The following is a 26,670-nucleotide window of genomic DNA, read 5'->3' on the forward strand; positions in this document are numbered from 1 at the left end:
TCCCCTCCTTCCCCCCCTTCTCCTCTCCCCTTCCCTTTCTCTCTTCTCCTCTCCCTTCCTCTCCTCTCCACACCTTCTATCCCCCCCCCTTTTCTCCTCCCCCTCTACCCTCCTCCCCCCCCCCCTCTCCCCCCCCCCCCCCCTCTCTCCCTCCCCCTCTCCCCCTCTCTCTCCCTCTCCCCCCCCTCTCCTCCCCCCCCTCTCCCTCTCTCCCCCCCCTCTCTCTCTCTCCCCCCCTCTTCTCTCTTTTTCTCCCCCCCCACCGACCCTCCCCTAAACCCCCCTCCCCTCCACACACCCCTACCCCCTTCCCTCCACCCTCCCTACCCCCCTGTACTGTAAAATGATTTTGTTGAGGATAAAGTTCTGGCTATGTACTTTATACATTATTTGTGTCTACATTTAGCCTATCAGTTAAAGATGCACCTCTTCTCCCCACTTTGCCACTCTTCAGCCCCTTGCACAAGAAAATAATACCTGCAAATAAATCAGAAAGAAACCCAAGATGCACCTATAAAACCCCCATCAAGTATCTTCAGCAGTGTCTGGTATCTCCAGATGCCATGTCTGCTGCAACTAAAGACAATTGAGATGTTTGTCATCTTCTGCTCCATCTTAATGTTCCACAATTTTAATGCTGACATCTGACCAAAGATAGAAACTAGTTGGAGCATTCTCCAAACACATGGTGTCCATTTAAAGCACGCACCACACACAGGCATGTATGCACACTCCTATAAGGAAAATCTAGGATAATAAATTCTGAAGTCCAGAGGTGCTCAGGAAAATGTTTAAGAAGGAACTGCAGATGCTGTAAAATTGAAGGTAGACAAAAGTGCTGGCGAAACTCAGCGGGTGCAGCAGCATCTATGGAGCGAAGGAAATAGGCAACGTTTCGGGCCGAAACCCTTCTTCTGAAGAAGGGATTCAGCCCGAAATGTTGCCCATTTCCTTCGCTCCATAGATGCTGCTGCACCCACTGAGTTTCTCCAGCACTTTTGTCTACCGTGCTCAGGAAAATTACAATTGTCCATTTGTTCATATATCTGTTAAATTATCAGTCAAGACTGTCATGTGAACACATAGTACTTTTGCCAATAAAATCCATTCATTATTATTTCTACCTTGGACCTTTTACTTTGAGCAATTTATTGCACTCAATTTTGAAATGATTTGAATCTGTTCGCCTCAATTTAACGGTATGTATATAATATAACAACATTCTTCACATAACAGGACTTTTTCTCTACAACCCAATTCACTATTTTCACAGTGACAAGCTTGGTGCTGATTACTTAATTTTTTTCTCATACATCACTGTGATGCAACTTTCTTGTTTAAAAAGTCTTGTGTCAGACTGGCTCCCACCTAAGTGAATTCCTGCTGTTAGCTAAAACAAGGTCACTGATTGCTATGGAATGAGGGAAGTGCTGCCATTACCTGAAGTGATTGAATGTACCCATAATACTCCCTTAGCTGAAATCTGAAACCCCCAGGCTGCGAAAAAATATTGGTGCAATGGAATTATCCCAGGAAGGCAGCAAGGCCTCCATGACTGGAGTGGTATGTGTGCTTACAATGTTGGAATAAGCAGTTTATAAACAACAGTAGTCTGCCGTATGATGAATTTATGTAAGGTAAAAAAGGGAAGTCTAAATTAGTGCATAAGGTCAAAGGGGCAATTTGGTAGTTTTATTAAAGTGATGGGAGTTGAGGGTGAAAATGTTGAGTTTGAGGGTAAGTTAACTAAGGGTCACTCAGTTCATTTTATACTGATGGCAGACTTAGGTCAGGATGCTTTATTTGGTGCATATTTTTATAATGCATGTACAGGAATCGAATCTTCTGCTAATACTGACTACAGGCCTAGTAAAACTCAAACCCACCAGTGACTTCATTCAGCATTATAATCTTTTCACTTTGATGGATGTATAAATAAACCTCTGTGAATTGCATTAAAATTGGTTTACCTACAGTGACCACAAACAAACAACAATGCTTTCACCAGACAAGGTAAAAATTGCAATTTAATTTTCTGAATTAATATAAAAATTGCAGACTGCATCATGCCCAAATATTTAAAGTGTCAATCGATTTCAAGACAATTTAAGATTACAAGTATATACAGCATTTTAAGTCAACATAAAGTCCAAAACCTGATACTTATATTGCATTTTCGATTATCCATGCACGTGAAGAATGCACAGATGTATACACATGGTTGAAGAATATATTTTTAGCATAGTGACTGTACAGTTTTTACATTGTTATCACCTTTCTAAGCATTACATTACTTTCTGTTCTTTAACATCATTCCTTCAATTTTCACCTAAACTAAAGTCTCTAAATTGATATGCCTACATTTTAACATGCATCAATAGGCAACCTCATGCAGTTATATTTAGTATAGGAATCTTTGTGGAGCCTACAGCACAATTAATTTATTTTCCTATGCATCATTAGATAATGAAATGGATTGCTTAACTTCCCATTTCTGTCTTTGGAAGAGTAACAATAAATGTATCATTTTTGGTTTTTCATTAACATTCCATTTCAACATTTTGATTAAATAAATAACTTTCAAAACCATATTTTGAAGTAATAAAAAACAGCTCTCCAGAAATGTTTTATATTCAAAAGAAGTAAAACACAATATTATTCCAACCAGAGTATACTCTTAAGCAGTCCAGTTGATCCTTGGAAGGAAATTAAACAGTTTAACCACTGCTTGTTTAATGTAGTATTGCATCATCATGTAGCAAAACATGCTTGCTGCAACAAGCCAGAATAGTTGATATCAATCTGTTAAAAAAATATTATCAATGTAAGAAGGAATGGCAACAAATGAAAACAAAATTTTCAATCTCAAGAACCCAGCCTCAGATATGTCACTTTTATATTATAGTGGTAACAATATAGCATAAGTATTCAATATATTCAAAATACCGAGTTAGAAATTTGTTACTGAACCAATGAGCATATATTCTCTGAAATGGCCAGATTTTAAACTTGTGTATTCTGATACAGCCCCAAAGACTAATACGATTAATTAATAAAATTGTATAGTGTATCACAGCAACTCTCACTCGGAATTCAACAAGAATCTGGTCTCAAAAGAATAATTTAGTGTGTTGCATATTTCACATTGCTAAACACAAATAGAAGGCAAGAAGGAAATTACTGAGGAATTATGTGATTAAACATTATTTTTCTTTTGGTATCTTGCAAAGCAATTTCAGATATGCAAACATTTCTGTTGCTATGTGCAGTGGTTTGAAATAATATTAATTCACCAGCATCTTTTCATCAATACATCTTTTCTGCTCTATCTTGCACCCACATGCTGACATGGCTCTTTACAGCTCTACAACATGATTTTGACAAATAAATAAAATTGATGCCAATTTTTATCAGCCAATACCATGGGAAAAGTTGAATTGCTCTGCTATTTTGTCTTTTATGCTTCTATTTAGTGCCTTGGGACCTGTTTCCACATTAAAAGCACTGTTGCTTTCATAGCCACTGGAGGCAAAGCAGTGGGCAGATAATTTTGTTCATAAATAAACTATGAGAAATGACCACACTGGAAGACAGAGTAGATATTCTGGAGCAAGATTGTGGAGGTGGGGGATGGTATGTGGTAAAGAGAGAGCTAAATAGTAGTCAGTACATAATTGTTAGCTGTACTCTCCGCCAAGCTCTGAGATGTAGTATAATCAAAGGATGCAATTATATCCTTTCCGCAACCAGAAAATCTTAAGGGTTGCAGCATTTACAAAAGCCTCATCTATTGTACTTGCATTATTGTTAGCCCTTATTGAATCAGCTCACTCTGATAAGCTAGTTCTCCCTATTCTTTCATAATATTTTTCATGCATTTATTGAATTCTCCATTAATTTGCAACTAGGGGTCGGCATCGCAATTTTTCACTTTTCAATCATATCTAGTTTTTTTTTTTGTTAAATCTGCTTCCAGCACCCTTTTAGGCAACCTATTCCAGCCCATAACTTCTTGTGTGCAAACACCTGTGCCCCGTGGTTATTAATCCACAGTCACTCAAAGTATTTTCTTTTTTCTCATGATTTAGAACACTATAAAATCTCCTCTTTACCATCTCTAAGGCCTTGACACTTTTTGTAAGGCCTGATGCACAGAATTGGTCTAAACAGTGACTATTAAAAATATAGTACAATTCCCTTGTCTTTCTCTGCCCCAAGGTTCCAGCAAATAACAATCTAATATCTTGAGGTAATTTTATTTCTTATTTCAATATTCAATGCCATTCATATTGAAATCCCCAATCTTAATTGTCTTGTATTTCATTTTGACTGTTTAAAATAAGAACTCGGGTAACATTGTACAACAAGCGGCTCTGGACATCAACATGACTTAACAATTAGAATATACTTCTTGTTCCTATGTAGCCAATTGCGTCTGCCACCTATCTGTTGTTCTATCCTTGTTCTCCAGCATTGCATGTGCTCCTAATACATCGTCAGTAAATATTCATACCATCTTTACATGAGATCCCCTCTCATCCAAGGATGAGATGGGATTTCATTGAAACATATAAGATTGTTAAGGGTTTGGACACGCTAAAGGCAGGAAACATGTCCCCGATGTTGGGGGAGTCCAGAACCAGGGGACACAGTTTAAGAATGAGGAGTAAGCCATTTAGAACGGAGACGAGGAAACACTTTTTCTCACAGAGAGTGGCGAGTCTGTGAAATTCTCTGCCTCAGAGGGTGGTGGAGGCAGGTTCTCTGGATGCTTTCAAGAGAGAGGTAGATAGGGCTCTTAAAAATAGCGGAGTCAGGAGATATGGGGAGAAGGCAGGAACGGGGTACTGATTGGGGATGATCAGCTATGATCACATTGAATGGCGGTGCAGGGCCGAATGGCCAACTCCTGGACCTATTGTCTATCAACCATTTTGAAATCATTATGTCAGTTGAAAATGCAATTCTTGGGAAACGGCACCATATGCTACTGTTAAGGAAAAACATTGGCTCCTTTTTAGTTTCTGTTCTCAAGCATACTTCGATCCACAAAGCTAATTTCCCTTGAGCACCATTTGCCATAAAAGCTATAGTAAATCTTAGGTTGTACAATCAAATTCTATCCAAAAATCTCTACACTAGAATCTCCTGTGGCAGTCCGGATATTTCTTCTGAAACAAGTGTGCTAATTGAATTTGTTCTAAAAGGGATCATTACATATCACACTCAGTGAATGAACGGCAATGACATTCTTTCCCTCATTGGTCATGTTTCACAAGCTATCTGCATTAATTTGGTAAACTGGCAAATTGAGGCAATGTTACTTTTTGTTTACTCCCCCTCCCCTGCAATAAGACTATTACAATGGATCAGTGCTCTGTGGGTTACACCACGTGTATAGTTTTCCTTCGCAGACTTATTTGCTCCAAGACCATATTCCAATTCAAACACGCCAAATCTAAGCTATCTGCTCTTAATTTAACATACCTAATCACTAAATGTGTGCATTGTGGTTCACCATACTTTGTTTACTATCTTAATAATGTGAAGAGTGTCAAATCGAACCAAAATCTCAAGAACATTTACAATAAATAAGTTGTGACTCTAACTTGACTTGCATGTCGATTTTACTTGCAGTATTTTTGACTGACAATGTGGGTCTTAGCCTCTCAGCTGGGCTTCTGATAAGGATATTTGGCAATTAAACTTTTACAATCATTCTCTGCATGAAAGAGTTGTTTCAACATTGGAAGTGCATCAAGTGACGAGACAATTTAATGGGCATGACAGCTCCCTCTTTGGGATGGGTCACATCATGAAGCCGATAGCACGAATAATGCCATCTTCACAGCATATTTTACACCTACAAGAAATCTCCCAAACACAACGGAGGTAAATAAATGGCAAAATTAATACGTGCCAATCAATAAGGAATAACTAAGAGACATGTGCATGTGAGCCCATGTCAAAGAACACCTGAATTGTATTGAATAGGCTTCAAAACATTACAAAACAAGCAATAGTTTTCATTATGTTCCCTTCGATTAAAGTTGGTAAAAGCAGTAACTTAAAATATTAGTAAGGAAGAGGTAATTCTCGAAAAGCAAGAAATTAAAGGTTATGCTAGGTAGATGGGAATGTGGAATTGAGGTCCTCTGCTCAAATAGAAGTTCACTTTATTGTTTCTCTTCAGCCTCCATTACACAGACAACATGTGGATAACAATTCGACAGATTCTGCTAAGTAGCCCAAGGCAACAAGCTTCTGCTCCTCCCCTCATTGTCAGTTCTGCCTTATGTTTAGCTGAGGAGATTTTGAATCATGGAGTAGCTGCCCACCAAGGCTACACCAAATGTCAACCATTCATTAGTGCTGATCCTACATTAATCCCACTTTTTGAAATTTGCCCCATATTTTCATTAGTTCTGCCAGATTCTACCATTCACCCACATAATAGGAGCAATTTAGAGTGGCCAATTTACCTACCAATTAGGAGGTGGGAGGAAACTGAGAACCCAGCATAACAAAGGGGGGGAGGGGGGGTGAAATCAGCACTACTGACGAAGTAGAATATTATGGCAGTATTTAGAAAGTTTATCTTGGAGGGATTGTCTGATGAGGCCATATGGGTGAATGTATGAATAAGGGAGGATCAATCACTTTGCTGGAGTTATACTATAGGCCTCCAAGAGTTAGCAGGAATTAGTGCAACAGATATGTAGATATGTAAGCAATTCATAGAATGGTGTAACGGTTATAGGTTATAGCACTGGGGCTTTCCCATTTCCCAATATAGATTGGGTTTGTTCTTGGTCAAGGGGCTTAGATGGAGTTAAGTTTGTAACTACATCCTAAAAGAGTTTTTTGAGATAATATGCAGATAGTCTTACGAGAGGATGTTGGGCAGGTGGTAGGAATGTTGCTGGGGGATCACTGAGGAGTGACCATCATTTTACAAGTTTCAAGGTTGGTTTTGAAAGAGATAAGGTTTTTCCTCAAATTAAGGGCCTACAGTGAGGTGAAAGCAAATATCAATACCAAGCAGATGCATGTGGGTAAAATGACCTCTGACAAGTGGGAGTCTTTTAAAGGATAGTTTAGAACCGGCATGTTACGGTAAGGATGAAAGGAAAAGATGGAATGATTGAGGAAATCTGGATGACAAGGGATATTGAATGTTTGACCAGGGAGGAGAAAGAAGTGCATGACAGCAACAAGCAAGTGAAACCACTTACATTTAAGAGACATTCAGGTAGGCATATGAATAGGAAAGGCACCGGATAGGGATCTGATGCAGGCAAATTTGATTAGTGTAGGCAAAAAGATTTGCATGGATGTCGTGTGCCAAAGGGACCATTACTGTGTTGTACAATACAGCTGCACCTCGACCTACGATGAGGTTACGTTCGGGTAAACCCATCGTAAATCGAAAATATCGTAAGTCGAAAACGCATTTACTACAATTTGATCACGTGACTGGAAGTGTGCGGCGGCTCGCTGCCGTTGCCGAGCATTTGCACCATCGTAAAGTCGAAATATCGTAAGTCGAAACGTCGTAAATCGGGGAGCCCATGTATAATGAATCATTGTCACCCAGAGGGAAAGCATGTGGTTACAGGGAGAACATGCAAATTATATGCAGGAAACACCTGAAGTCAGGATTGGGTCTCTGGCTTGGTGAAGCAGCAGCTCTACTACGTCACCACAATGGTGCTGAAAAAAATCAACTCCCCTTACCCCCATCCTGTTTTCACTGTTGTGGAAATATTTCATATTGTTTCCATTCTTTCACTCTCAACTGATGGACACAAATGATTACTTTTTAAATGTTACATAGTTCACTATACGGTATAGCATGAGGCTAATTGGATCATTATGTCCAATGTGGACCTCCTTCTACCTTGCTTATCTAGCCATGTTTATACCTTCTTTCTCCCAAATCTCCTTTACAGTTTCACTTTCAAAGCACTGTTTACTGCAACTACTATTCAAATATTCAAAGTACCTAGTTCAGCATTCTAAAAACTTTCAGACCAACCTTGTCCTCAATTCTCTACTGGATTTATTAGTGACTATGTTTTTTTAAGGGGCCTAGTTTCAAACCCTTCACAAATATAAACATCATCTCCACATTCTACATCATAATTTTAACAGCTTTATCAAGGCACTCTTCAGGTTCTGAACTTTGTATACATGGTCCTATCTTCATGAATATTTGCTGCATTTAAAATAAAATTAATCACAACATTCTAAATGTTCTCCAATCAAAGTTTAAATTATGTAATTTCCCTGTGTGCTCATAAAGTGCTGCACAAATTAATCTGTGATGATTTTATAATCCACATCCCAAGCTCCATAAGTCGGCAAATCCAATTTGGGAAGGTGAATTTTGTAATAGCAAGGTTAAATGTTAGTGCTTAATTCTGTCACAAGATTGCCCATCACCTTTTCCAGGTTAGTCAAAATAATTGAGCTAATCAAAATGTAACCCTACCCCAATTATGGAAGCTAGAACATTCAGGAAGTCTGATTAATTTGAGAATCATTTTGTTTAAACAGGAAATTGATCAAAGAAGACCTGTGAAACAACAGTTATCAATGTGTTTTGCTGGGATAGCTGTAGATGTTCAAAATAAAATTATATTCACTTCATTACACAAAGCAACTTTGAGTATTTGATTCTGAATAATTGCATTGTTGTTATATTTGCTCCAGTTTTCTGTCTTGGAAGTTGCAGATTTCCTTCCCCTTGTTTCTTGTTCTTATTACCTTACTTCATCATTTTAGTACTCCTCTACAAAGATCTTCATTTGACGCAAGAATTCATTGGTTATTCGGGTCCGAGATCGAGTGGGATGTCCTAGAGCTCAATTCATCTTTCACCTTAGGGTCAGCATTTTGAGTGAGTAAAGCATCATCTGTGCACACTGTGTCCTTCAGTTGGCTGGAGCTTATAACATCCATCGAAGACCAGGCATCAGAACCTCCCTTCGGAAAAGAACAAAAGAGTTAACCACTTTGCACATGATAGGGAATCAGTGAACTAAGCCATTAATCCAATTTGAAGCTATGCCATCTCTTTGAAAGGATTATATAATCAGTATCTCCTGGGTGCCTGAGCATCATAAATATTTCCTTTTCAAGGACCCAATTAATTTTCTTCCACTGTCAAATTGCAGTGTATTCCCAACCAGCCAAATCTCCCATCATTCTTTTGCCAAGTACAGGTATATAATATCTAGTCATACAGCATGGAAACAGGCCCTTCGGCCCAACTTGTCCCGTCATAGTGTAGATGGGACCAAGATGCCCCATCTACACTAGCCCCATCTGTCCACATCTCTTACCGTTCCTATCCATGTACCCATCCAAATGTCATTTAAATGCTGTTTTTTTTACCTGCCTCATCTATATCATCTGGCAGCTTGTTCCAAAGAGCCTCCACCCTCTGTGAGAAAAACGTGCTTTTCAGGTTTTTATTACAGCTTTTCCTCTCACTTTAAAGCTCTGTCCTCTGTTCTCGATTCCCCCACTCTGGATAAAAGACTGTGCATCTACTCAATCTATTTCCTTCAAGATTAAAGGGCCTGCCCCACTTGGGCGTCATTTACGCGACATTTGCGCGTGGTGGCGTCGGCAGTAGCGCGCGGCGCCCCAGGATTTTTGGATTCTCAAAATCCTCGTGCGCCACCTGCATGATGCGCAGATGATGCCCAAGTGGGACAGGCCCTTTATACACCTCTATAAGATCATACCACATCCTCCTGCAATCCAAGGAATAAAGTCTGAGCCTGCCCAACCTCTCCCTATTCTTCAGGCCCTCATTTTGGCAACATCCTTGAAAATCCTTTGTAAGTATTTTAAATTTTTATCCTCTGATTATGACCCTATCTGAGGTTCCTCTTTATTTACACTTTCAAAATCCATCATAAGTTTTAATGTTTAATAAATCTCCCTGGAATCTTCTCTCAGGAGAATAAACTCAATTTCTCTCACCTCCAAGAGAAACCCTTCATGGCGGACTGATTTTAGTCATTCTGTATCCTCCCAAAGCATTGGTATTATTCCTAGATATATTCATCTTCTGCAGATACTGAACAAATGACATTTGTCTTCTGTTACCAGTGTTAAACATAGGTGAGTGTGCCCACCTCCAGTGCACCCACAGCCTTGAATTCAGTTTCACTGAATTCCATGAAAATTAGGTTGAGTACAACTGGTGGCTGAAACACAGAAGTTGATGGATTAGTAGCTCCATCCAAAACAGCAAGAAATTGCAGAGAGCTGTGGATCTCGCCAAGACCATCACACAAACCAACCTCCCTTCAATTGGCCACATTTCACGCTGCCTTGGAAAGGCCGCCAGCATAGTCAAGGATCAGTCTCACACACTCTCTCGTCTCCCCTCTATCATCAGGCAAGAGGTACAGAAGTTTGAAAATGTATACCTCCAGATTCAGGAACAGTTTCTTCAGACAATCAGGCAACTGAACGGTCCTCTCATCAGGTAGAGTGTGGTCCTGACCGCCCATCTGCCTCATTGGAGACATTTGAACTATCTTTAATCAGACTTCAATGTTATATCTTGTACTAAATGTTGTATCCTTTATCTGTGCACTGTGGACAGCTTGATTGTATTCATGTACAGTCTTTTCTTTGACTGGATAGCGCGCAAACAAAAGCTTTTCACTGTACCTTGGTGCACGTGACAATAATAAACTAAACTAAAATATATGTGACAGTAACAACCGAAGATGCATTTCTTCCCCAACATATCTTTTCCCATTATGGTTTACTCCAAGTAGCAATGAATGTCCTTGGCTGCTGCTGAGGTATCTATAGAATCACAGTGTAGTTACAGTGCATTCACAAAGTATTCAGACCCCTTCACCTTATCCACATTTTGTTACGTTACAGCCTTATTCTAAAATAGATTAAATTCATTTTTTTAATCATCAATCTACACACGATACTTCATAATAAAAAAGGGAAAACAGGTGTTTAGAAATGTTTGCAAAGTAAGTAAAAGGTAAATAACTGAAATATTACATTTACATAAGTATTCAAACCCTTTGCTATGACACTCAAAATTGAGCTTCGATGCATCCTGTTTCCATTGATTATCCTTGAGATGTTTCTACAACTTGAATGGAGTCCACTAGTGGTAAATTAAATTGATTGGACATGTTTTGGAAAGGCACACACCTGTCTATATCAGGTCCCGCAGTTGACAGTGCATTTCAGAGCAAAAACCAAGTCATGAAGACGAAGGAATTGTCCGTAGACCTCCGGGACAGGATTGTGTTGGGACACAGATCTGGGGAAGGGTATAAAATAATTTCTGCAGCATTGCAGGTCCCGAAGTGCACAGTGAATGAGTAAATGGAAGAACTTTGAAACCACCAGGACTCTTCATAAAGCTGGCTGTCCGGCCAAACTGAGCAATCGGGGGAGAAGGGCCTTGGTCAGGGAGGTGACCAAGAACCCGATGGTCACTCCGACAGAGCTCCAGAGTTCCTCTATGGAGATGGGAGAAACTTCCAGAAGGACAACTATATCTGCAGCACTCCACCAATCAGGCCTTTATGGTAGAGCGGCCAGACGGAAGCCGCTCCTCAGTAAAAGGCACATGATAGTTCACTTGGAGTTTGCCAAAAGGCACCTAAATAAGAATCTCTGGTCTGATTAAACCAAGATTGAACTCTTTGGCATGAATGCCAAGTGTCACGTCTGGAGGAATCCAGGCACCACTTATCACCTGGCCAATACCATACCTACAGTGAAGCATGATGGTGGCAACATCATGCAGTGGGGATGTTTTTCAGCGACAGGAACTGGGAGACTAGTCAGGATCGAGGGAATGATGAAAGCAGCAAAATACAGAGAGATCCTTGATGAAAACCTGATCCAGAGCATTCAGGACCTCAGACTGGGGCAGAGGTTCACCTTCCATTAGGACAACGATCCTAAGCACACAGCCAAGACAATGCAGGAGTGGTCTCGTGAGAAGTCTGTGAATGTCCTTGAGTGGCCCAGCCAGAGCCCGGACTTGAACCCGATCGAATATCTCTGGAGGGACCTGAAAATAGCTGTGTATCAACACTCCCCATCCAACCTGACAGAGCTTGAGAGGATCTGCAGAGAAGAATGGGAGAAATTACCCAAATACAGGTGTACCAAGCTTGTAGAGTCATACCCAAGAAGACTTGAGGCTGTAATCGCTGCCAAAGGTGCCTCAACAAAGTACCGAGTAAAGGGTCTGAATACTTATGTAAATGTGATATTTCACTTAATTCTTTTTAATTACTTTGCAAAAATTTCTAAATACCTGTTTTTGCTTTTTTATTATGGGGTATTGTGTATAGATTGATGATAAAAAAAAAAAAAATTTAATCCATTTTAGAATAAGGCTGTAACGTAACAAAAAGTGAATGGGTCTGAATACTTTCTGAATGCAATGTAACACACTTGGTGAGGTTCAACTAATTGAGTCTTTGCTCCCAGCAAAACAATACAGTTGATTCCATACCCATATTCTTTGCCCATATTTGCCGTAAGCAAAGTAGAATGGTTATTTTTTTTGCGATTCAAAGGCTGTTTTCCACAGGGCTCAATACTGAGTCTCTCAGTTTTAATCATATACCAGACCAAGTGGGACCCGTTGAGTCCCCAGGGCCTGGAACTCGGCCTAGTTCTCGTACTTGACCCAGCCTGGCTGTAGACCCAGGCTCGTCCTTGGTTTAAGCGGCAGCCTCCAGCCGTCAGCTCGGTCGCCGTTTGGGCTTCAGTGCAGGTTCCGACTTCACCGTCCCTGACCCTGGACCCAGGCTCGTCCTTGGTTCCAGCGGCGGCTTCTTTATTGGCCCGATCCCAAGCCCCAGGCTCGGCCCTCACTCCAGCTAGAACGCTGGGTTCGCTCTAGCCACGGTCCGCGGCTCCTTGCCACCAGATGTCGGGCGCCAGCAGCCGGCGCACAAGCGCTGGAGTGGCCCCTCCCTACCGGAGTGTCCCGTCCTGCCTTGCGAGTCATTTGTGACGTCACTCGAGGTTTTCTTTTCCGAAACGGGTGAGTTTTCGGGCTGTTTTTAAAACTTTAAAGGGTTAAAAAGTTTGGAAATAAAGGTGGGAGTGCGACGGGAAGACGTTTATCGCCTCGAGGGGGGAAATGTGAGTAGAATGTGTGAAAATGGGCAAGCTGTGGCCTAGCGTTTGTAAGGAAATAAGAACTAAGCAGATTGTGCCCAGATGACACACACCCACACATGTACATACACACAAACAAGATGAGAGTTTTAGTTATATAGATATTAATGATCTTGACACATTTAGAGGATATGAGGAAGTCTGTAGGTGATTTGGAAATGGGCCTTGTGGCTGACTGAGGACAGACATTTGGATTGCACTAAGGTATAGATGATCTGGTCTGTTTGGCAGAAATGTGGCAAGAGGAGTGGGAGGTATATTCCAAGAGAGACAAAGGAGGGAGGAAGCACATCATCAACAGGAGGATATTGAGAGAGGTGAGGGAAACAGAGGAGTAGAGTGCAAGTCCACAGATCATTAAAGTTGGCAGGGCAGGTTATTTGTGGTTCAAAAAGTATAGAATATATGTTCAGCAAGGTTATATTAGAACTGTATACAACACTAGTTAGGATAGCGTTGAGTTGTGGGTATAGTTATGATCTCCATGTTACAGTAATTAGTGTGATTTCAGGGGAGGTGTACAAGGTCATGGCCAGGCCTCGGAAAGTTTAGCCATGAAGGAAGACGGGGTGGACAGTGTAGTTTTCTTTGGAACATAGAAGCTGAGGGAAGTTAATTGAGGTGTATAAAATTATAAAGACACTACACGGTGTAAATGAGGCTTATTTCCTTAGCAGAGATACATCAAAACCAGGGGTTATTGATTTGAAGTGATTGGTACAATTAGTGGGCAGGTACAGAAAAATATTTTCAGATACGGTGGACGAGGGCAGCAATCCTGTCTGAATGGATAGTAAAACTAGAAAACCTCATATTTTTGACAATGTATTTCGATGTGTTGGAGTCTGTGTGTCTATGATGCTGCCGCAATCAAGATTTTCATCGTACCTGTACCTCATCATACTGATGGCATATGGCATACTGGCACCTCCAAAATGTTAATAACTAGATTTTCACATTTTTAGAACTTTGAATATTACAAAAATATTGCTAAAGTTTAAAAAAAAAATGTATTACTTAAATCAGGCAGTCGGATGCTTAAACAGCTTAGAGGACGATGATTCATTATAGACATCACAAAAAAGGAATGATCTACATTTGGGGACTTTACTGTCTACCTTGACAGCATTGCTTGTGTATGTGGCAACGATCTTAAGTTGATATTACTTAACATGATTTGAGGATTGGTGACTTGAAGAGCTTCACATCTGCAGCTGCAAATAGGTTAGGCGAGTTAGCCCTTTATGGGCTGGTGCAGATGTGACGGGCGAAATTATATCCTTCCCTGACATATGCTCTAAGATTTTAAGCTTACAATAAAAACACATCAACTTAAAAAAAAGCATTTTCGGAGAGAGCCAGAGCCAGATTTGTACTGAGATGCTCCAAAATGACGAATTCCAGCTCCTTTAAGAGCTTTTTATTTAAAGGTGGGACTTTAAAATCTGGGATTGTCTCTTAGTTTCTGTAAAATTGGAACTTTACATTAACATATCACAGAGTGAGTAATTCCAAAAGCAACAAAAAAATCATTGTGAAGGTAGGATACACAATTGGATCTCTGACATTATGACCCTGGCCCCAAAGCGCTGCCAGTGTAATTGGGAATGTTTAATTTCAGTGCTTAGATTCTATTTCCTGAATTGGATCGGTATCCTTACCCGCTGCGTCTTTTCCCCTGATTAGCACCTGCAGTAGGCAGCAGTACTAATAACTGTGGAAAATTATAAATATCTCATTTAAATATATATCATAATTAGAATTTATAATTAGATTTATAAATATATCCCAGACAGCAAGGCAGTGCACTCATTGGGAAAGACACGGGTATATGCATCTACTGTTTCACAGCCACAGTGGGGCACCTCAGACTAATGGTGTTTGGCAGTGTGTTCATAGAAACATAGAAAATAGGTGCAGCAGGAGGCCATTCGGCCCTTCGAGCCAGCACCCCCATTCATTGTGATCATGGCTGATCGTCCCCTATCAATAACCCGTGCCTGCCTTCTCCCCATATCCCTTGACTCCACTAGCCCCTAGAGCTCTATCTAACTCTATCTTAAATCCATCCAGTGATTTGGCCTCCACTGCCCTCTGTGGCAGGGAATTCCATAAATTCACAACTCTCATGGAGAAAAAGTTTTTTCTCACCTCAGTCTTAAATGACCTCCCCTTTATTCTAAGACTGTGGCCCCTGGTTCTGGACTCGAACAACATTGGGAAAATTTTACCTGCATCTAGCTTGTTCAGTCCTTTTATAATTTTATATGTTTCTATGAGATCCCCCTCATCCTTCTAAACTCCAGTGATCACAAGCCTAGTCTTTCAATCTTTCCTCATATGACAGTCCTGCCATCCCAGGGATCAATCTCGTGAACCTACGCTGCACTGCCTCAATCACAAGGATGTCCTTCCTCAAATTAGGAGACTAAAACTGCACACAAGAGCTTTTACATCCAAAAATCCTCTGCCCACCTGCAATGGGCAAGAACAAACAAAAGCCATTGTTTATCTATGCTCAACCTCTTTTCCCATCTCTTCATCTACATCCCAGGACTCCAACTCACCCTGCACGAAACTCCATGTAACCCTCCTCTTCTTCCCACAACACCACTCTCTGTTTCCCTCCCCAAAATATAATAATGCTTCTCCCCACTGTTTTCTCCCCAGCTCATTCTCCTCCCCCAACAACCCATCACCTCTGCATGATTCACGATATTGCTCTCCCACCCCCTACAAAACTTCATCTCACCTCATCTCTACTCCTTCCCCCACCGCCTAATAGACCCCATCTCCCTCCTGTCCTGTCTGTGCAGCAACTTGCTTATGCTCAGGCCCTCACACAGCTTCCTTCCTTCTTTCTCTCCTCTCTTGCTCTTCCTCTCCGTCTCACTCTCCTCTTCCATCTTCGAGTCTTGCCCTCTGTCCCCAAATTTCCCCCCCAATTATTAAAGAGGTAATAATTATTAAAGAGGTCAATTATTAATGAGGTAATAATGGGGCATTAGGATAGCAGTAAAAGGATTAGTCCAAGTCAACATGGATTTATGAAAGGGAAATCGTGCTTGACTAATCTTCTGGATTTTTTGAGGATGTGACAAGTAAAATGGATGAAGAGGTGCCAGTGGATGTAATGTATCTAGACTTTCAGAAAGCCTTTGATAAGGTCCCGCACGGGAGACTGGTGACTATAATTAGAGCACATGGTATTGGGGGTAGGGTGTTGAGATGGATAGAAAATTGGTTGGCAGACCAGAAGCAAAGAGTGTACGGGTCTTTTTCAGAATGACAGGCAGTGGCGAGTGGAGTGCCGCAAGGCTCGGTGTTGGGGCCGTAACTGTTTACCATATATATTAATGATTTGGAAGAGGGAATTAGGAGCAACACTAGCAAGTTTGCGGATGACACAAAGCTGGGTGGCAGAGTGAGCTGTGAAGAGGATGTTAGGAGGTTGCAGGGTGACCTGGACAGGTTGAGTGAGTGGGCAGATGCGTGGCAGATGCAGTATAATATAGATAAATGTGAGATTATCCACTTTGGCGGCAAAAACAAGGGGGCAGATTATTATCTCAATGGGGTTAGGTTAGGTAAGGGGGAGGTACAGAGAGACCTGGGTGTCCTTGTACACTGGTCACTGAAAGTTGGCGTGCAGGTACAGCAGGCAGTGAAGAAAGCTAATGGAATGTTGGCCTTCATAACAAGAGGATTTCAGTATAGGAGTAAAGAGGTTCTTCTGCAGTTGTATAGGGCTCTGGTGAGACCACATCTGGAGTATTGTGTACAGTTTTGGTCTCCTAATTTGAGGAAGGACATCCTTGTGATTGAAGCAGTGCAGCGTAGGTTCACGAGATTGATCCCTGGGATGGCGGGACTGTCATATGAGGAAAGATTGAAAAGACTAGGCTTGTATTCACTGGAGTTTAGAAGGATGAGGGGTTATCTTATAGAACCATATCGAATTATAAAAGGACTGGACAAGCTAGATGCAGGAAAAATGTTCCCAATGTTGGGCAAGTCCAGAACCAGGGGCCCACAGTCTTAGAATAAAGGGGAGGTCATTTAAGACTGAGGTGAGAAAAAACTTTTTCACCCAGAGAGTTGTGAATTTATGGAATTCCCTGCCACAGAGGGCAGTGGAAGCCAAATCACTGGATGGATTTAAGAGAAAGTTAGATAGAGCTCTAGGGGCTAGTGGAGTCAAGGGATATGGGGAGGAGGCAGGCACGGGTTAATGATAGGGGACGATCAGCCACGATCACAATGAATGGAGGTGCTGGCTCGAAGGGCCGAATGGCCTCCTCCTGCACCTATTTTCTATGTTTCTATGTTTAATTCCCTCACGGTGATGCTGTCTCATTTCTTCACTGTACCTTCCCCCACTCCCAGCTTCCATGATTCCCAACTGTTCCCTGATCCACTGTCTAGCTGCCCCCCCTGCACCAGCTCATACCCCAACGTGGTAAGACGTCCTGTCTTTACAGGCCTGTTATACTGCTGCTAGTGGGAAATCCATTGTTTATTTTTCAGTACACATGATAATTAAACTCTCTTCACTATTGACTCTTTCCTGTTGACAATTCCTTGTCATTCTGGCTATCTCTGTCACTGTGATCACCTCACCTCGCAGATTTAGCATACCACCAAGCTGATTTTTACTTTGGGCTAATTTTCACCTTTGTTATCATGGTTTGCTGAAGAGGATTAAAGCATTGAATTCAGATAAGGTAAAGTAATCCAGCCATGAAACGGACAAGCTGTGATATAGCCTTCAAGACCGCCTGCTGAAATATATATATTAACTCCCAGGCCTAGTTCCGGAATTGCCTTTACTTTAATCAGGGTATTTCAGCTAATGGTCTGCCGCAGGATATTTCTTAAGTACATGGCAGGAATATCAATCTTATTAAAGGACATTAAGAACTCTCTTAACTGCAAATCTTACAGGTTTAATGATTAACAACACCATTTAGCAAAATCTGGAGCAGCAGCTGAAAGACTAGCCACAATAATAGAGTTGTGTTACAATTAAATGGGGCGTGCAAATACCATACTGATAAATTGTTGGTCATTACGTGCTATTCCCAAGATCTCGATGTCCAGATGTAGTGTCCTGATGCTGAGGAAAACCAGCTAGAGTAATGTTGCCAAAAATGCTGTCTACCTTCGATTTTCCAACATCTGCAGTTCCTTCTTGAACATAGAGTAATGTTGCAACTCCTTGAGGTAAATTTCATTAAAAAAAAATGCAAATTGGAAATAAAAACAGAACAGGCTGAAGACTTTTATCAGACCAGGCAAGCATTTCTCAGAAACTTGAGCTAAATATAATTATTTCCTCAGACCAAAAAGATTTTACAAATGCATAGAATTTATGAAGATTGATTGCACTTATAGAGCACCTTTCACAACTCTGTGATGCAGTAAATGTGCACCTAGCAAGCACTACAAACAATGTGATAATCAACTACTATTTTACTGGTGTTATTTGAGGGATGAATATAGGTTAGGATGCTGGAAAGTACCACCATGCTGTCAAAGTGCGTTGGGATCTTTAGCAATCATTTAAGAAACAGACAACACTGAATAAAGAAGGGCGAGAGGAGGCGTGTGCTAGTATACACATAAATTCAGATAAGGTAAAATAATCCAGCCATGAAACAGACACGCTGCGATATTGCCTTCTAGACTGCCTACTGAAATATATTAATAAATCCCTGGGTGTGTGGAAAAGCCCATTACTGTGTATGATTTGATGTACTTAGGAAGTGGCCTGTGGCTTCCAAAGGGTTTCAAATATTCACTGTGTTTTGAGTTGAATGGCAGTGTGCTGATGAAGCAAAGGTTGGTGTCACTGTATGCTGTGGGTGGCACAGTGAATCAGCTGGTAAAGCTGTCGTCTCACAGTGCCAGAGACCCATGTTCGATCCTGCCCTTGGGTGCTAGCTGCATGGGATTCTTCCAGGTGCTATGGCTTCATCCCACATCCCAGACACACTAATGGGCCACTATAATTGCCCCGAATGATTGTGCAGAGTAGACTCGATGGGCCAAATGGCCTAAATCTACTCCTGTCTTACAGACTTATTCATTTCAAAATGGGGAAATATGCTTTATTGTTTTTAGATCTAAAAAAAAATGGGGAAAAATATCCATAAACAGTGAAACACTGGAAAAAGGAAAGGTCGAAGGAGGTTTTTGCATAAAAAAATCAGTAAAATGTATTTACGTATTGGTACATTGGTACAACTCCACCCCACCATGACCCATCAAAATATGATGAGAATACAAATGGCTGGAAGTTATGCCACAAGTTTTGCGTACACACACACACACAACGCACGCACAAATATGCACGCAGATTATGGAGAAGCAGTGGACGGAAGTTAAAGTTAGGAATGCAGGAATCTTAAAAGGGATATAGAAATTGAAAACTCGTCCACAAACGCTAATTTGAAATCTAAGATTGATGGATTTAAAGAGATAAGGACAAAGGAAAATGAGGTGGGTCTCAAATCAACCCCCATCTCACCGAAAGCCAGAATTGAGGGTAAATGCCCATTCAAACCCTACATTACAAATACATGCTGCATATTTTTGCCCCTATCATCAACGTATCTGAATTTCTTCTTCTCTATAGCTATCCATACCATGATATAAATGTGGGCATGCAACCATGAACAACAGCAAACACTGCTGAAGTGGCCAGGTGTTCTGAGTAATGGAGCATGTACACAGCAGGAAGACCCTCAGGCCTGGCCTACGCTCGCTCGCAGATTGCTCGAGCTTGTGTTTAGTTCAATGCACATTTGATGGAATGCAGAATAACATTTATGTTTCACTTCCCTCAATGCATCCCCCAACAGCCCACCTCTCCTCACCCAACCAGCACCACCACCATTTCAATTTAATCAATTGCACAAGTTGTTTAAATCTCAGATATAAACTGTTAGCTGACAGTTTACGGTGGATGGTCAGAAATGTACCCGAAAGATTACTGGTTGACAATCCCTTAGCAGTTACCAGTTCACCAATCCAATGCTGACCAATTTGCTTTCTGGTCCCTCATGGTCAAGGATCAAGGACTTTTCTAAGTATTTCCTTTCATGTATTTCTGCTTTTTTTAACATAGTAATATTTTTTGTTACATATTATTTTATTTCATGCTATTTGTGTGTTTTTTTAATTGCTTTAACCGTCTGCTGCATTTCCCAATTTGTTATAATAATGATTGCATTTTTTTTGCCGTAAAGGATTGTTGTTTAGAAAAGGAATATAAATAAAACCTTTGCAGTACCTGTGTCTCACTATTTCTCCCAGCTAACTGCAGCATTGTGGAGTTTTAAACAAAAACATTTTCTCCGGTCGCCAATTAGCTTCAATCTCTATTTTTCTTTAATTTCTCTGCTTCTCTCTGATCACCAAACTCAACGCCTTCTGGAGGACCAAGAATGAGCTAGCCTGAAGGGATGTTGGCACAATGAAGGCCTGTTAAAAGCTTGTTGTTACTCTTTGTGAAGACAGCTTGCCTGGGTTATATTCATGTATCTGGAATTCCACCAACTCAACCTCTTCACTCAATCACAATGGCAGGGGCATTTCTACGTTCTGGTGCTGAATGAACTGCATTCCGTCAACCAGAGGAGTTGCCGAGGAAGCTAAGGCAAACATCAACATTTAACATTGCGACCCTCCTAATATACAAACATCATCTAGGACAAAGTAGTCTTCTCCATTCCCTCCTCCTAACCATTTGCTGCCTCTAACAACAGTGCACCGATTCTGCAGCAGTTACCATTCTGAAGATGAACCACAGGAACTCGGAAGACTTCTTTGACAGCACTCCCTACACTCTACCTCCAACAAGGAAGGTACAAGTGGCACATGGGAACACAGTCGCTTGCAGATTCCTCATCAAGTCACACACCATCCTGACACAGCATGGAAACAGGCCCAACTCGCCCATGTCAACCAAGAAGCCGCATATGCTATTCCCATCTGCCTCCCCTTGACTCATATTCGTTTAAACCTTTCCTATCCGTGTATCTGTTCCAATGTCTTTGTTGTTATAATACCTGCCTCAACTTCCTCCTCTGGCAGCCTGTTCCACATACCCACCACCGTGTCAGAAAACATTGAGAAACATCATGAAATGGCAGTATTACCCTTCCCGTCTGGCTCCTCTGGCTGACTGTTGGCCCAAATGCGATGTTGACACTGCTTGATGACTGAGTATCTGTCGTGTTTCCTCCCTCTGCTGCGGAGAGCCCAGAGATCACGAGTCCACTGGATAAACTTCTTTTCCCGAACAAAAGGCTGAGGGTGGAGCTGGTGGAGGAATTGATGCTGCACATGTTCTGTGCGCCTGAGTGACCCTGACTGCTGAGTTGGCTTGCAGTGGAGAGACGAGGTACTTGAGATAACATAGAAGCTAGTGAGTTATTGAACGACAGCTGGCTGTTGGATAACCTTTGAACCATGCTTTGGACAGATGCCGACACCCGGGATGAAGGCGGCTGTGTTTCTAGGATAGATCCTGACAGACTTGTGCTAGGTGGCCGTTGTCCCTGTTGTCGTGATAAATGGGTCTGGACTGAAAAGCTTCTTTGTTCCCTCTGACCTAGAGTGGAAAATGAACAGTTAGCACAATAACTCATTCAACCCAACCTCAGCAAATCAATTAAGCCACTTGGCCAATGCATTTCGTTGTCTCTGTACTGTACACTGACAATGACAATTAAATTGAATCTGAATCTGAATCTGAAATTAGATCTTTTGGCTATCTGTGTACATTTCATACAAGGCTACATTTCGAGATTGACAACAATTGCATGATGGTTGACAATCTATTTACAAGGAGAAATACTTATAATTATATTTCTTTCCAGCTGATATCATGCAACTGAATTATCCAACCACAACCAGAGAGCAGTGCTGAACTATCTACCTCTTTGATGACCCTCAGACGATCCTTGATAGGATTTTGCTGGCTTTACCTTGCACTAATCGTTATTTCTTTATCATGTATCTATACACTGTAAATGGGTCGATTGTAATCATGTATTGTCTTTCTGCTGACTGGTTAGCATGCAACAAAAACTCTTCATTGTAGCTCGGTACATGTGACAATAAACAAAACTGAACTAATTAACATTTCTAATTAGTATTTCTCCACATTTTCTCCCAAATCTATTACCTTTAATATTTGAGACAATAGAGGCAATGAACAAATAAGAACCTATCCACTTAATCCTGCAACAATGCTCTCTTATTCAAGTCTCCCTCATCTATTGAAAGCAGAATGTCGATCCCTTCATGATTTTGAAAAATCTGAATACACAGGGGCAGTCAAAACAGTGAAATAATATTAATGCAGCATTCTCAGGACTTTGGTGCCGCGAGACAGGTAGATTTTTCAGACTATTGAATATTATTACATATTATCACATGTTTAATTCACTTTTTAAAGATTTTATACAATATAATAAAATTATCCAGTGAACCAGTCAAGTTTAAAGGGTGCATGGGAATCCGAAGGTAAAAGAAACCTCATTGAGCTAAATGCAAACTAACTGGATTTCCTAAGAATCGGACACAGGATTATCAACCACTTTGATTTTGGCCAAGTAAACAGGTAAAAATATTTGTATGCAGAGTAGCGATGCTATGTAATTCATTTCCAGATTTAGCGATTCACACAGAAACAATGTTACCAGAGAAGAATGCATGAATAGGATGGGAGGATAAAGGAGGAGAGGGTGAAGAGATTAGAAATCAAAGCGAGTAAATGTGTGTCCTTGGTGGTGCGTCCAGAACTGATGCCATTAATCCAAATGTGGTCTGACTGTTCAATTAGTCTCAGAGACATTTTTAACCTTCCAATTACTGGTTCTCTAAACGATTTGCCATGCTGCACTGCAAAAGACCTAAATATTTCAAGTTTAGGTCATATTCTTATGTTGGCTCTTTATACCATTTCAAACTGACCACTGTAGTCAGACGTTTAAAAAAAATGACACTTTGCTAGAAAAAGTTTGGTTGATAAAAAAAACGTTTTTTAAAAATCTCATTAATTTGATGTTCATGTCAGCATTAGCGCCTGTAGAGCAATCGACTGCAGCGATTGATATTGAACTTAAAGTGTGAACACTGCTATACTGCCTTAATGGATTGCAAAGTGTTGGTGTTCAGAGGGACCTGGGCGTCCTTGTGCATGAGTTAATGTACTGCAAGCAAATAGAAAGGCATTTATTTGGTTGGCCTTTATCGAAAGAGGGCTTGAGTACAAGGGTGAAAACAACATATTGCAATTACATGTGACCCAGTGAGATCACACCTGTAATACTGAGAGCAGGTCTGGTCTGCAAGCATCAAATATGAAATACTTGTTACAGCAGGAGTGGAGCAAAGGTTCACTAGGTCGATTTCTGAGATGGAAAGGGAATATGAGGGGAATTTAGGCAGACTGTGTCCATACTCTTTAGAATTTAGGAAATGAGAGGTGATGTCATTGAAACATACAAAATTCCTTGAGAGCTTAATGGAATAGATGCATGGTGATGTTTCCCTCGACTGAGGAGTTTAGAATCCATTCAATACTGAGATGAAAATAAACGTATTTACTTACAGGCTGTGAATGCTCAATTGCTCTATTCAAACAGAGAATGATAGATGTTTAGTTTTAAGGAATGTTATGCAATTAGCACACGATAATGATACTATAGTGAAGAATAATCAGACAGTTCGGCATGGACTAGAAGGGTCGAGATGGCCTGTTTCCGTGCTGTAATTGTTATTATATGGTTATGATGATCCAAATAGGCTACTTTTAATGCTCTGGAGTTCTTAGCATAGGATTTGATGCCGTGAATGAATGGAACTGTTGCTTTCCTGAAGATGGATTGACTAAAATTTAAACCACAACAATCTTTTAAAGGGAAATTGTCACCAACTGGATTTTTTAATTAGAAATGGAGATAGTACTATCATGATGATAATCATGTGAAAAACATTGTTACGATATTTGGCACGCAATGTGGGACAGGCACATAAAGGTGTCAATTAGTGGAGACAGCAGCCGGAGTAGGTAACATCATCCATCTAGCTGGATCCCATGTCTAGCAAGATTGCAGACTAACCTCTTCATCAATTACATATATAGTAAGATTAAATATAAAACTATCCATCAATTCCACCTACCTATCCAATCATCATTCCTCTAAATTGCCTGAATGCCCAAATTTAAGCACTTGCGTACCCAAAATTCCATTGATTTCTGACATGGATGTAACACCTTCTTGGGTAAAGAATTCCAAAATTCAGAACCCTCATGTTCTCATCTTCAATATTGCTGACCCTTGAGCTAAGAATGTAACCCCTGGTTAAACTCTTCACTCAGGACAGACAGCATCTTAGTGCCTGTCCTTTGAAGATGTTAAATAATTTTACATGCTTCAGTTAATTGACCTCTTACTCTTCTAAAGTTCAGAGAATGTTATATCACAGTACATATGTTCCCAGGGTTCAATTTTTATTATAACCCCTCCAGGTACAATATATTTATCTTGGATAAGTCCAAAACTGTGAACAGGTTTGATCCCTCAAAGCCCTGAATGAGAGCCATATACTTTGTTATTCCACAACTCCCCTGTAACAAATGAAAATCATACCATTTGCCTTCCCAATTGCTCACTGTACTTTGTGATTTGAATCACATATCCTGAAGAGTCCCATCATTTATTAGCTTTTCCCATTTTTTATATCAGAGAGAGAGTGTGAAGGAGATGGGGGAATTGAGAGTTAGGGAGGGGTCTACAAAGCTGAAATCATGCCTACCATGGGAGAAAGAACTGGAGTGACATGGGAAACAGGATTTAATAAGGTGCAGTAGCATGGAACTTAAATGTTCGGTGACCTTTATGCAACATTTGGTTTCCCCACAGCTAATTTCGTTAAGGGACATTGGGCAAGGAAAATAACTGGCATGAGCAATCTTTAGTGCCACTTACATTGCTAAATATGCTGCAAAGATCAATGGGCCCAATTTGCTACAGACAGGAATTTATAGTCCATGCAAGGAGGAGGATAGGCAAGCCTTCTGTATGTACAGCACATCCCCACACCCTCCCCCAGCTTTTTCTGATCTGAAACAATTGTTCCCATCGAAAGTGGAACATTAAACAATTGGGTCTCTGTGGTTTAGTGTTTCACATTATGAGGTGTAGCTGATTCTTCTGTCTCACTTGATCACATGCCCAGCCACATACAACAGTCAATAACCTCAGATCCTCATAAAATATGCAGTGCTGGTACAGATTCCATCACACGCAGAGCAGCTAATGCACACCGACAGCAGCTCCCAAACCACAGTCACAATCTACACTACTGCTCCAGAAACATTCAGCCTTGAAAAATGTTTCTTTCTCAGAAACATATAAAAAATATATTATATTCATCATGAACTGCACATTCTCCAAAATCATTTCAATGCCATTTAACTTCAAATGTAACATCCTTCTTTTACTAGCTCTTCCCTCTGGAGTACTGTGATGTAACCCTCTCTTGTCTGCACCTCCTTTTCCCTCTCCCCAGAATTTGCTTCACAATCCAATATACCTCTCCCAGAATCCCTCCCTTTACTCCTTCCCATAATCTTCCTTTACTTGATTACATCCTTTTACCGACAATCCTAGAAACTGTCCCTTTAATGGCCCAGAAATGCTCCCTTTACTCCCCATGCAGAATTTCCTACCTTCATCCTCGATATTTATCCCTTTACACATCACCCTCAGATTGATTACCTTTATTCCTAACTCCAAAATACCCAAACCTGCAGAATTCCTATGTCCACTCCACATCACCAGAATCCAACGGATTTATTCTATTCCACAATCCCTCCTCTTGCCCATCACCCCAGAATTCCCCTTTAACACTCTAAAATTTATTCCACACCTTCCACCCACTTACCCAAGAATCCCTTTCCTACTCAAATCCCTCTAAAATAGGGAGTATCCTGCATCTCAGAATCTATTCTGATGACTCTCAAAGTACATTGTCATTGTCATCCCTTCCCTTATAGAAACATAGAAAATAAGTGCAGGAGTAGGCCATTGGGCCCTTCGAGCCTGCACCGCCATTCAATATGATCGTGGCTGATCATCCAACTCAGTATCCTGTACCTGCCTTCTCTCCATACCCCCTGATCCCTTTAGCCACAAGGGCCACATCTAACTCCCTCTTAAATATAGCCAATGAATTGGCCTCAACTACCTTCTGTGGCAGAGAATTCCAGAGATTCACCACTCTCTGTGTGAAAAATATTTTCCTCATCTCGATCCTAAAAGATTTCCCCCTTACCCTTAAACTGTGACCCCTTGTTCTGGACTTCCCCAACATCGGGAACAATCTTCCTGCATCTAGCCTGTCCAACCCCTTAAGAATTTTGTAAGTTTCTATAAGATCCCCCCCCTC

General features: G+C 40.9%; 1 protein-coding gene across 1 annotated transcript in view; it reads right to left on the reverse strand.

The window, feature by feature from the left end:
* Positions 1 to 2,009: 2,009 nt before the first annotated feature.
* LOC129697010 (pecanex-like protein 1) overlaps positions 2,010 to 26,670 on the reverse strand; it is a 215,937-nt gene continuing 191,276 nt past the window's right edge. The window contains 3 exon segments of the mRNA XM_055635197.1: positions 2,010 to 2,802; positions 8,770 to 8,988; positions 21,366 to 21,820. Coding sequence (XP_055491172.1) covers positions 8,824 to 8,988; positions 21,366 to 21,820 — 620 coding nt within the window. The 3' untranslated portion in view covers positions 2,010 to 2,802; positions 8,770 to 8,823.

The sequence above is a fragment of the Leucoraja erinacea genome, chromosome 5 (genome assembly GCF_028641065.1).
Source record: "Leucoraja erinacea ecotype New England chromosome 5, Leri_hhj_1, whole genome shotgun sequence".
In the NCBI taxonomy this organism is placed as follows: Eukaryota; Metazoa; Chordata; class Chondrichthyes; order Rajiformes; family Rajidae; genus Leucoraja; species Leucoraja erinaceus.